This window comes from Girardinichthys multiradiatus, chromosome 10 (assembly GCF_021462225.1).
Source record: "Girardinichthys multiradiatus isolate DD_20200921_A chromosome 10, DD_fGirMul_XY1, whole genome shotgun sequence".
Classification (NCBI taxonomy): domain Eukaryota; kingdom Metazoa; phylum Chordata; class Actinopteri; order Cyprinodontiformes; family Goodeidae; genus Girardinichthys; species Girardinichthys multiradiatus.
In genome coordinates, this window is record NC_061803.1 from 3,884,248 (window position 1) to 3,897,586 (window position 13,339).

Consider the following 13,339-nt stretch of genomic DNA (forward strand, 5'->3'; position numbering starts at 1 on the left):
GTCCACTGCTTCCGCAGGTTCCCCAAGGTCTGGAATCGGCCCTTCTCCACAATCTTCCTCAGGGTCCGGTCACCTCTTCTCGTTGTGCAGCGTTTTCTGCCACACTTTTTCCTTCCCACAGACTTCCCACTGAGGTGCCTTGATACAGCACTCTGGGAACAGCCTATTCGTTCAGAAATTTCTTTCTGTGTCTTACCCTCTTGCTTGAGGGTGTCAATAGTGGCCTTCTGGACAGTAGTCAGGTCGGCAGTCTTACCCATGATTGGGGTTTTGAGTGATGAACCAGGCTGGGAGTTTTAAAGGCCTCAGGAATCTTTTGCAGGTGTTTAGAGTTAATTCGTTGATTCAGATGATTAGGTTCATAGCTCGTTTAGAGACCCTTTTAATGATATGCTAATTTTGTGAGATAGGAATTTTGGGTTTTCATGAGCTGTATGCCAAAATCATCCGTATTAAGACAATAAAAGACCTGAAATATTTCAGTTAGTGTGCAATGAATCTAAAATATATGAATGTTAAATTTTCATCATGACATTATGGAAAATAATGAACTTTATCACAATATGCTAATATTTTGAGAAGGACCTGTAGACCTAAATGTGCATTTATGTTCACAAAGGCTCTCTATCCAATCTGACTGAGCTGAAGATCTTGTGCAAACAAGCATGAGCACAAGCATCAGTGTCAAGATGTGCAAAGCTGGTAGAAGCATTCCCCAATATGCTGTAATTGGAGTGAAAAGTAGTTCTACAAAGTGTTGACTCAAGAGGCTGAAGGCAAATGCACACTGCTTTTTGGATTTTCTTTTGTGAAAAAATGTAAAACCATTGTTACTTTTTCACTTCATGTATTATTCCATGTTGGTCTATCGCATTAAATCCTGGTAAAATGCTTTTAAATTTTAAATTTGAATACTTTTGCAAGGATTTATAGTAACAGAGCTCTTTGTGTTGAGGCATATGTGAATTAGCTTGCTTTGAGGGCATAAGATCTCCTTTCTCCTGGGAGGCTCCTTCTGACTACCTAAAAATAAAACGTGGTGACGACGGAATCATCTCCAAATGTGACGGTGTGGCACTAGTAATTTTGGCTCGATATTTTTAAAGTACTGCCCATTAAGTCCATTTCAGCTTGATTATTTTGACTCCATGTCACAAGTCAGAGAACTGGTCCAAATGAAAGTGTGTGTGCTGGGTAATGTTTGAAATATGTACTTGGCTGAGGGTTTGATCTCCTGGCCATTCTTCAACCATTTGACCTGGACATTTGGGTCGAGAACCTCACATGACAAGACGATCTTTTTGCCCTTTTCCACTGAGTAGCAAGACTCCAACCTCTTCAGGAAAGCTGGGAATTCAGGCAGAAAGTTAATTTACTCACAAGTTCAGAAGTATGTAACAGTTTGCCCACTATGTAGCCCATCTTTTGTTCCCAGCCGTTAAACACCCCTTTAACAATCTCCGCTCTGGCCTTCCTCCAAACTGGCCTAACTTACCCTCGCTATGTTTCTGGATCTCTTTCATCTTTTTTAGACGTTTCAGCATGCCTCTCAAGTCAGTGATGCCATGCTTAAAGGCAATTTCCTCATATTCGCTTGGATGGGCACTTTTAAGCAACTCCCATACATCAATCTCTGGTTCCTCAGGTTTCTTCTTCCTGTTAGTAACAGAAAATATATTTTAACTAAAGGAAAGCTAATTGCAAGTATAAGATAATAATGCAAGCTAAATGAAGCTCATTATTTCACTTTTTTGCAGCTTTCAGCAGGGCACTGAAATCCAGGTCTCCTTCATCCTCTCCAGCACCTCTGTGTATGTAGAAACAAACAGTATATAAAAATTGAGTTCACACAATTGACAAATTAAACTGCCTAAACAATATAAATAGGATAAAAGTCCATGTATGCCCACACTAAGATTGTAGACACGGGCTAAATTGAAATTCCTGAAGCACTCACGTTCTTTTGAATGCAGACAAAATATCTGCTTGGTCCTCCTGATTTGCAGCTGTAACAAGAGAAGTTACAGACAACGCACATTATTGCTGGATGGGATGAAAACAGTAACACATGCAGAATCCACAGCAGCCCACAGCGGACCAGGGTCCATTTTCACTTACCCTCCACAGAGATCTCAAAGATGGAGCTGTCACACTTGTCTTTAGCTGTCACCTCACACCTGTAGCCTCCAGCATCTCCAACCACCGCTTTGATGATCTTCATTTCATATGTGTAGATCTTGGGAAGAAAGAGGGCAATCAGTTAGATACAGTACTTTGCAAAATATCCATGCCCTTTAGATCCCTTTACATTTTGTTACATTATGAAAAGCATATAGTGCATTCAGCCCCCTTCACCCCATTACCACCTGAAGATGGTTTGTCTCTATTTAACTCAACTAAGTTCCCTAATGAAGCCCAAGGAAGACAGGAGACTAGTCATCGAGAAAGTTGTGGAGGAGTTTAAAGCAGGGTTAGGTTCTAAAACAATATCCTAAGCTTTAAACATCTTACAAAGCTGTGTTCAATCCATCATCTGAAAATGGAGAGATAATGGACCAACTGCAAACCTACAAAGACATGGCCATCCACCTAAATTAACAGGCTAGACAAGGATAGCCTTTACCAGAGAAGCTGCCAAGAGGCCCATGGTAACTCTGGAGGAGCTGCAGAGATTCATAGCTCAAGTGGGAGAACATACTGCAAGGGCAGCTATTAGTTGTGCACAAATTTGGCATTTTTAAATAAGTGGCAAGATGAGAAAAAATGTGTGATGAAAAGAGAACATAAAAAGTTCAGTTTGCAGTTTGCACAAGCTATGTTGGGGACACAGAAAACATGTAGCGGTTGATGCTCTGGCCAGAAGAGACCAAATCTGAACATTCTGGGGATAAAAACTGTGTCTTGGGGGAAAACTAACAGTGCAGATCACCCTGAACACTTCATCCCCACAGGAAAACATGGTGGTGGCAGCATCATGTTGGGGGAATTCTGTTTGTTAGCATCCACAAATAAGCTTGTCAGAGCTGAAAGGAAGATGTATGGATTCAGGGTAATTTTGAAACTTGTTAGAGGCTGCAAAATACCTGAGATATGGGCAGAAGGTCAAATTCAGAGCCAATTTAGCTCAAAGCATATTCATGTGTTGGAATGGCATAGTCAAAGTCCATATCTAAATTCAGTCTTTGGAAAGACCTGAATCAACGATCACAGGTGCTCTTTGAGTGATTGCACTTTGTTGTAATGCGATGAAATTTTTAAAAATTTGAAGGTGTGTGAATGCTTTTGCAAGGCGCCGTAATTCAAAGGACAATTTTGAAACAGCAGTACACACACACACACACCTTTGTGTTTCTGTCATATGTTTCTTTGAACTGCAAGTGTTTCCCAGCCTTGCTGCCAAGGTCCAGCCACTTGCCCTTCAGCCATTTCATGCTGGGTTTTCTTGTCAGGGAACTCGCGTCCACCTTGGCTATAAATGTCACATCTGATCCTGCCAGTTCACCAGAAAACAAAACAACAACATTAGATTCTGACATTTTACACATCATCGATTTCCAGGGTCCTGTATGAGTGAGCAGGAAACATCTATGTATCTTACCTGCAACAGCGACGACACGCTCTGGTGGCCTCTCGACAAAAAGTCCAGTGATTGTAGTTGATGTATTCTCTGAAACAAAACAGTAAGAAGTTAATGAATTCAGTTTTTAAATGCTGTTTTAATATCCTTTTTTTAACGTAACAGGAGTGCAGCAAAAACATACACAAGCCGAGGGCACCGACACATATTAGAAATCGCTTATCACCACGTTCAACATTCCCAAGATGGCTGAGAAGGGCTACAATAACAATCCTCAATCCACATGAAACTGGCATTACAGACATGTGACATTTATATGCTTTTATTACATCGCCCCTGCCTTTGTAAAACTCTGTCATGTGATTCTTCTGTGTTTTTTGGACGCTCACTTTAATCATCTGTTTCTCAGATTTCTTGTCAGTAAAGCAGCAACACTGAATGACTCCCTCCCTCGCAGCACATAGAGTAAATAGCATTTCCAGGCAAGATAAAGTTTCCAGCAACATCTAAACGTTACTGCGAAGTGACAATTGGAGGGTCCATAACGTTTTAATGAAGATTGAGAGTACTAAGTATAAGACTTCTACGAAGAAAGAGCAGCTGTTGACCTTTACACTTTCATGCTTTCAGTGCCAGTTTTAGATTTAGCATTCAGAGTTTAAGTCTTTAAACATTACACACACTGAATTGGCTTTCGAACCTTATTTTAACAAACAACGTGAAGATGTGGTCATGGCAGGTTCCTATCGAGGGCCAAAAATGCTCTAATGTCAATAAATAAATAGGATTTATATATGTGATTATAATAAAGTGTGTGTGTACATGCTTATTTGTCTCGTGTGTCTTTGTGTTGCCCTGTGATGGACTGGCAACATGTCCAGGGCATACCATGCATCTCACCCAATGGAGGATGGATGGATGGATGGATGGATGGATGGATGGATGGATGGATGGATGGATGGATGGATGGGTGATAAATTAAACGAAATTGGAAATACACATTAAATCAATACTTTGTCTATAACTATTTAATCTATTATCACTTTATAAAAAACATATATAATGAAATTAGACTGAAATTGCAAAATATGCACAGTAAAACATGGTGTTGGTGGCATTATGCCATGCTTTAGATAAAGCATGTTCAATCAATGGCTCAGTTAAAGTCCAGACCTAAGTAAACTGGGAATCTGTGTCATGACAATGGAAATCTTAAATCATTATATGTTTAAACCATATATCATGATTTCTGCACTTATTTAAGACTTTCACATTCCTGTGTTCATATTCGTATGAACGTAATTCATCTGAGTCTTACTAATTAAAATCAGAAAGCGGATTTTGATTGGATTGCAGTTAAACTGCTGCATTGATTAGCCAAACAAATTAGGGTTAGGGTCTATTTTACAAGCCAGAGGGACAGTTTACATTTTTTCATAATAAACTGAAGCACAAGAAATATGAAATAAATAGTGAAACTATGATATATACAATTTATAAAATGAAAAATTCATTATTTATGTATGATTTAAACATTAAATTATTTCATTTTTTTTATCTATAAACGTCTTAATACATTTATATGAATATTGAATGATGTAGTTATTGTATTTCTTACTCTTTTGTATCCCATTTAAGTAACTGATACAAATACCTATTTGGGTCATGTTTGTGAGTCTCCCTATGGGAAGAAACTTGTGCCATCAGAAACTGGATTTGAATTTCTCAGACTGAATCTGTATTTGTTTAATTTGAAATTAAATGCATTGGTTTAAAACTGAATTTAATGGTTTGAAACTGAATTTATTGGTTTGAAACTGAATTTAATGGTTTGAAACTGAATTTATTGGTTTGAAACTGAATTTAATGGTTTGAAACTGAATTTATTGGTTTGAAACTGAATTCGTTGGTTTGAAAACTGAATTTATTGGTTTGAAACTGAATTCGTTGGTTTGAAAACTGAATTTAATGGTTTGAAACTGAATTTATTGGTTTGAAACTGAATTTAATGGTTTGAAACTGAATTTATTGGTTTGAAACTGAATTTAATGGTTTGAAACTGAATTTATTGGTTTGAAACTGAATTCGTTGGTTTGAAAACTGAATTTATTGGTTTGAAACTGAATTCGTTGGTTTGAAAACTGAATTTAATGGTTTGAAACTGAATTTAATGGTTTGAAACTGAATTTATTGGTTTGAAACTGAATTTAATGGTTTGAAACTGAATTTATTGGTTTGAAACTGAATTCGTTGGTTTGAAAACTGAATTTATTGGTTTGAAAACTGAATTTAATGGTTTGGAAACTGAATTAATTTGCATTGAAAATGTATTTTGTTGTTTTGTATATTCAGTTGTATATTCTAAAATTAAATTTCAGTTCCAAAATTCAGTTTTTTGTGTCACACATCCGGGGTCCTTGAGGATAGCCTTAGATTAATCAAACACAGATTCATGGATTTACGTTTCACATCAGGTTAAACTTCCTTTACGGCATTTTGAGCTGGAGCAGTGCAGCAACATGAGCTTGGCGGATGTCAGTTACCAAGTCAAATGAGCATCTATAAGAAATCGTGTAAACAGATGATGGTCAAACAGCAACACTTATGCTACCTGTAGCTATTAGCTAAACATGCCAGATCAACATGGTGCGGCCGGTGTTACGTCGGTCTGCGTTTCCCGCCTTTACCTCAGCGTAATTTATGTTGCCTAGCAACAGTGATAGCGTGAAGCACAGAACTGTGAAGCCGAACAAATGGAGCCCTAATGGCTTATTTTTTTGTTTTATAATCTTGTTCATTACTCAGCCATTTAAATTGTTAAAGTTTTGTGTTCATAGATAAAAAATATATAAAAATCTATTTGTAAATCTATTTGTAAAAATGTAACAATTTAAATACTAACATATTAACTTTAGGAACAACGTTTAAATCAATTTATTCAATTCAATTCAATTCAAAAATACTTTATTAATCCCAAAGGGAAATTAAATTTATTTGTAGAGCATAAAAATAAAAGAACCAAACATCAACATTAGATTTCATCTGACTGAATTATATCTGTGTTTAACTTCCATCCATTGGGGAAACCCAGCAGGAGCTTGAAAACAACGTGCCGGGAGTCAGCTGTTCTCTCGGGGTTCATCGCACCTCAACCCCCCGGTCAGCTGTGCGCTGGCGAGGCGAGCCGGCTGTGAGTCTGGTGTCAGGGCAGCAGAAGAGGACGTCTCCGAACACATCGGAGCACGTGTGGAATTAAGCGAAATCTTGATAAACCGCGCAGATATTTCAGGTTTACACAGCTACATTCTAGTCTAAAAACAAGTTCATTTTGTTTCACAGAAAGCACAATATATCCAACATTGTTCACAGCTTTTCTCTCTCCTCCAGGCTTTGCTACTTCCGTTAGCACAATCTACTTTGACCCGCAATGAATCATGGGATAGGGTGGCCCACGAAGGATACACCGGACCCATCCTTCATATCTGGGGAAAAGAAGGACGCATTTGTCGGGCCTATTTGGAGAAGCCTGCGAAGTTGTAGACTTTATTGCCTCACAATGACGATACCTTCAAAGAATGCAGCCCCTCAATTTGGACGCAGCAATAGTGAATGACATCCGTGAATCGGTGAATCTGTGTTTGATTAATCTGTGGCTTCAAGGACCCGGATGTGTGACACAAAAAACTGAATTTTAGAACTGAAATTGAATTTTAGAACTGAAAGTAAAAGTTGTGAAACTGAATTTTCAGTTCAACAAAATACATTTTCAGAGCAAATGAATTTAGTTTCAAAGCATTAAATTCAGTTTCAATTAAGTGAAATTCATTTTCAAACCAATGCATTTAATTTCAAATTACACAAATACAGATTCAGTCTGAGAAATTCAAATTCAGTTTCTGATGGCACAAGTTTCTTGCCATAGTCTCCTGCTCACACACATGTTTTTATCTCTGCTCAAAAATTTTCCATGTTTTTAGTTGTCCTTAAGCCATTTTGTAACTAATTTGACAATATGCTCAAGGTCATTGTTCATTTGGAAGACCTGTTTGTGCCCAAACTTTAAATTCCTTCCATGTATCTAGAAGTTTTACGTCAGTATTTCCACATAATGTTCTTTCCTTATAATACTATCTATTTTGTGAAGTGCACAAGTCCCTCCTGCAGCAAAAGACCCAAACAACATGATGCTGCCACCTCTGTACTTCACAGTTTTGATGGTGCTCTTAGGCTTGCAAACTTCCCATTTTCCCCCACAAATGTTATCATGGTCATTAGGGAATTTCCATTAAATATAAGGTCAAATGAGATGCCTTCAAAAATTTGGGAGTAATGGCTTCTTCTGTGCTGAGTGGCTTTTCAGTCCATGTTGGTACAGGATTTGTTTTACTGTAAATAACGACATTATCTTACCAGCTTCAGAGAGCATCTTAACAAGGAATTTGTGCATGAAAACACAGTTATTTCCGGGACACAGAACCAATAGCTGGACATTCCTGTGTTTTTTATTACTGGCATATGATTGCCTGAACAGGTGAATGTGGCATTATCAGGGATTTGAACTTTTTACCCAAAAATGACCCAGACGTGATTTGTTTCTTCATGATATCACGCATGAAAACATTGCATTTGAGATGATGCCTTAAAATAGCCGCAGGTATGCCATTTGACTCAAATGTTGTGAATTAACCTGTCAAAATATTAGAAGACAATGCTATTTTCTAGGTTTTCCTAAATTGTATAAAAGTATATTAACATCAGTATGCACTTCTGAATTGCAGGAAATTAATAAACTTTAGTCTTATTTAATGTCAAACACTAGAGAAGGTATCCGTCTTTATTACAGTGTATGTAAATATGTGGTCCAAACATCCAAACTATGCATTTCCAATTTATTTAAGTTATCAAATATAAATATTTAATAATGTTTTTTTTCTGGGAATTGTGGCCCATTTGTCCCCCTCTGTGTTACTGTAACTGGACTGGACACAGCGATGAAACAGCTGCCCAGAAACACAACAAATAGATAAAGCACCACATTTGACGAACATGTAGGATTCAGTTATCTTAGTCATGCAAATTAGCAGTGTTTCACTGTGATGTCATTCAGCTCACTCTTACCCTGCCCCGTTGCGTTTTTCTCAGCTGGGAAAAACAAACATCATTTTTTAACATATGGAAGTATAACAATCTGAAGTTATACTGTACCATAAGTCAATGGGAAATAAACAAAGCAAGCTTAATATCAGACAGAAGAGTCAGCTCCTTACATGTTTTCCAGTGTGGAATCAAACAACTTGAGAGTGAATGAATTATTATTATATTTACACAGCACACAGTCACATTCAAAAAGTATTGCTCATGATGGTAATATCATGACTTTCTTATACTAACTCAAAGTAATCAAATGTGTTGATTACTTTTTGTTTAATTGTCAAACATCAGAATAATTATTTGAAATTACTTTGATTGATTTCTTTGGACTGATATTACAAAGTTGTAAGGTAGGAAAACAGTTGGGTTTCTAAAAATAAATCTGTGTATTAGTTTTAGTTAACGATAAAGTCAAATGTACATTTCGACCGAGTTAGCTAAAAGGGCTAATATCCATTGGAAGATATTGTAGATATTAATCTTCTGCTCCTGCTCAGTAGCAATTAGGTGAGCCAAACCACATGACTGGAGCCCTAGTGGAGACAAACTCCTTCAACTCAATATCCCTGTTTGTACGGCTGGAAAAACCTCGGTATGATCAACACTTCACTCATGGAAATTCCTCCTGTAATAAATACGGCAAAGGCAAACTCGGTGTAGTTCAATACCCACTTTGGAGTTACAACAGGTGATGAAACATATCATAAATATCAAAAATAGAAGCTAAAACTGGTGCCTACCCTGCATGAAGGAAACATATCCTCCAACATAGAATTTCCGACACTCTGTTGGAGGTATTTTTGTGGTGTAGTGTTTGCAATGGTTTGCAGTGGTTTCTAAGGGCAATAAGTACAGTAAACCGAAAGGACAAGTGGAAAAAAACATATTTCATGATGTTCAGTTATTAAGCTTTAACACAATGCAGTGAATTTTTGATTTTTAAGACCATTTGCCTGTTTTTGTTTCCTATTTTTGAAACAAAAAGGGTTGAAGGGAACCGGTGGTGTTGACAGTTGAAATGTCTATCTCATGTAATGTTTTTACCTGCAGGAGAAGTGATTCATTTGTTTCTGTGCCAGTCATTTGAAAAAAAAATTGTATTTTAGCAGTTTAGTTGTGATGTAATCATTAGTGTAATTGTTTTTGGTAGAGACTTTGATTGCCATGGACGCGTGTCCCGGTTTCAATCAGAGATGCACCGCAATCAGCTGATTTTCAGCTTGACGGGCCCTGTTCTGTCATCGATGTACAGGTCAGAAATGTAAATATCGGATATTTTTCCAGTTAGTGAAAGCATCACACCTTAGTGCTAAGATGTCTTGTATCAACAACACTCATTGGTGTTCAAGTTGTTATTGAAGGAAGAAAAGGTGTCTCTGTGAGGTGTCTCAAAATAGTTATTTGGACTATTGCTAACGATTGCTAACCCTGCTAATTGCTAATATAAGATTCTAGAGACAGTTTATAATGTTAATCATTATGTCTTTATTTTCGTATAGTAAAACGAGTTTCACAGCGACATCTCTTTCACACATATGGCCTGACCCTCTGCCGTAACAAAAATGTTTAAAGATCGCAGGATTATAAAATTATACAGTATTATAAATATTATGAGCTGCTGCTTAAAAAATACATTTTGTATTTAGACTGTATCCTGAAAAACTCACAGTTTCCTTCCCTCTGCATGTTTCTCCCTAGCTGGATGCCCTGTTCCACGGGAAGCCCAGCGCATATCGACCTAATATTTGCACTGTATTGATAGCCGTGGAGAACATGGATAGCTTGTTTCACTGGCCTGGTAAGATGGCTTTTGTTGCAGCCCATGCTAAGTGACGCAATGTGCATAGCAGCTGTACAAACTGCAGCAATGAAGACCTCTCTTAGAACCTGCACAGTATGGAGTGAAGTGGTCCTAAATCCTTGATGCTTTCATAACATTTTTCCATCCAAACTCCTATTTAATTAATAACACAGGGGGAAATGCTCTACTCATGTAAACCTAGCAGGCAAGTGCAGCAGATATGACCAAGAGCTTCTAGGTTTACCTTGTAAAACCTGAGCTAATCTCCAACATGTTTTATTAGTGATTTAATTTAAGAATCTGTCTTAAAGGCTAAGGTATCTAGTTTAAGTAGATTATCTGAATGCCTCTGAGCAGACAAAACATGACTTCCAGGCCCAGAACCTGTGTTTAAGGATTTTTCCAATGACTTGTCCATACTAATTTAAATCCAGTTCAATCCAAACTTAAGAACTGCACATAAATGTGTCATGAAATCCGATGACACTGGTATGTTAACAGAAACAGCTGCTGGTGTTGTACTTCAACAGCAGCTGTGTTTCTGCTCTCATTGTTCGGACTGCCTGAGGAACAGCAGCAGAAGAGAGAGCAGAATCATAAGTCACAGATGGAAGGAGCAGGCCTCTGCTCATGGAGAAACAAATTATGAAACAGAAAGCATACACAGCATCATGTCTTTGTCAAGTGTCTGGTAGCAGAAAAAGATGCCCATTCTGTTGCACATAAGTGAATGCACTGAATATGTATTTCTCAAATAGATTCAAACTTTTTTTGCTATAAGCACGAAGCCTTGCAGGTCGTTTTAGCCAGCAAGGTTTATGTTAAGGATGCACACATTTCAATAAACATAATAGGGAAATACCAGAGTGCCTTTTGATCACTATGACATAAAATTCAGTTTTGATTTTTTTTTTTTATGTAAAAAAATGTCTAGTACTTAAGATGTCTTTCATCATCTAAATATTGCTGTGCTGGACTCCTGCTGGTCAAAGGGAAACTAAAATGCTATAAAACTAAGCGCACATCAGAAATATAAACTCAAAATAAAATGCTTTTAAACCTAACAGATGTAAAACCATTCCAAAGTTAACATTTATCCACACTAAACACTTGCTTTGTTATCCCAAATTAACTTCTCTCTGCTGCTTCTCAGCATCTGTCTTATTTCTTTTAGCTACTTAAAAATCAAACAATGTGATTTTCTGGATTTTTGTTTTAGATTCAGGATTGCTATATGCTTTGCAAGTGCGAAAACCTGCAAAATCGGCAGTGTATCAAATACTTGTTCTCCCCACTGTTTGAAATTTTTTTAAGTATTATTAAAATAATCTGGTTTTATAGCATGATGTTCAGAACTGGACACAACCATTAATGTGATTTATGATTTACAACTGCAAATCAATTTCTGGCCTGTTTTCTTCAGCCCTTAGGTCCACGTAATTTAGCATCATTAACCAAAAGCATACATTTTTAATTCAGGAGAATAATTTCTAATTTTGTAATGCATAATAGGCTGCACCTTATAATAACAAGATTGCAGTGTGCAAGTTTAGAACTGAAGGGGTTCTCTTGCAGTTAATAACTATTAAACAATGTTTAAACAATGGTCTTTATCCAATACACTATTATTTGCTAATGACTTGAACACAGTTGATTGTTGAACGTAAACTACCTCCAGATGATCACAGGTGATCAGGAGAGGCACACAAAATCTCCTTCATTATTGCTTACAACTTGCAGCGTCTCCTCAGTCAGGCAGCTGCACAAATAGTTCCCAGTTTCTGTGATCAGTGTAATTCTGTGATTTATGACAAGTCATTGATTGCAAAGTCTAATTTTAGAAATTTGCAGAACAAAGAACTTAGGCATTGCTTTATCTACAGTTTAGAAAAACAAACAAAAATGTTGGATAAATAAAAAGGTAAAAAATGGATTTTAGATCAGTCCGCAATAAAGCAATCAAAATAATGTAAAATAATTGTAAATATTAATAGGAATAAGATAGATCAAATACTAAAACTACAACTAAAATAACACTAATAGCATTCTAGTTGAACATTTCTACAGACATATTTCTTACCATCATCATCAGCTTCTGAACCTGCCACAGACAAGGAAGCAAAACCACTGAAAAAAGCTGCTTTGAAGCAAAAAGCTGTTGCACAAAAAGATGCTTGCCATCTAAACAGAAATCTCACACACAATCACATGAAATAATCTAAAGCCAAACTACATTGCAGATAAGCTTGCAAGCTTGTTCAATGTTTCTGCATGCACATCATGCCCAGCACAAGTTTGTAAATATCTAGAGTCCTCTTATCTGGAAAAAATACGTGTTTTTCCTAAAGACGTCCTGACAATTCAGATTAAGTTTAATTCCCACATGCAACGTATAATATGCAGTACACAAATATATTAGTCAAGTCAGATAGTAGCAACACATAGGCCACTGAGTCCAAAATAAATAATGCATTATAGCAGCACAGCGGTTAATGACCACTACCAAGTTAATTTGATTTTTTTATGTTCATAAAAATCATTTTGCATATTTATGAAGAAAGACTCTGATAATTTATGAGTGTCATCAGGAAAAAAAAACGTTGAAAATAAAACACAAAGCTCATGCATCTCCTTTCATTGTCAAGCAGACCGGCCCATGCATGCATTTTTTATGTGCATACATAAAATAGATTATGTATGTGCATACAATACATTAGAGTACTATGTGTCAAGTCAGGCATTTATGTGAATTCATTGCCCAGATTTTGTCTTACCTCCATCAGCTGGGGGTGCATCTAGAGGAAATGAAA

At 36.9% G+C, this 13,339-nt stretch overlaps 1 protein-coding gene across 4 annotated transcripts in view; it reads right to left on the minus strand.

Annotated features, from left to right (window-relative positions):
- mybpc2b (myosin binding protein Cb) overlaps positions 1 to 13,339 on the minus strand; it is a 33,299-nt gene that overhangs the window by 13,130 nt on the left and 6,830 nt on the right. Inside the window, exons 3-12 of one of the 4 annotated variants that reach the window (XM_047376946.1) lie at positions 13,304 to 13,324; positions 12,610 to 12,630; positions 8,696 to 8,719; positions 3,599 to 3,667; positions 3,342 to 3,490; positions 2,119 to 2,236; positions 1,958 to 2,006; positions 1,748 to 1,807; positions 1,496 to 1,656; positions 1,215 to 1,347 (exon numbers count right to left, since the gene is read on the minus strand). In XM_047376946.1, the coding sequence (XP_047232902.1) occupies positions 1,215 to 1,347; positions 1,496 to 1,656; positions 1,748 to 1,807; positions 1,958 to 2,006; positions 2,119 to 2,236; positions 3,342 to 3,490; positions 3,599 to 3,667; positions 8,696 to 8,719; positions 12,610 to 12,630; positions 13,304 to 13,324 (805 nt within the window). The remainder of the gene's footprint in view (positions 1 to 1,214; positions 1,348 to 1,495; positions 1,657 to 1,747; positions 1,808 to 1,957; positions 2,007 to 2,118; positions 2,237 to 3,341; positions 3,491 to 3,598; positions 3,668 to 8,695; positions 8,720 to 12,609; positions 12,631 to 13,303; positions 13,325 to 13,339) is intronic. The other 3 variants (XM_047376947.1, XM_047376948.1, XM_047376949.1) reach the window with 3 other exon arrangements.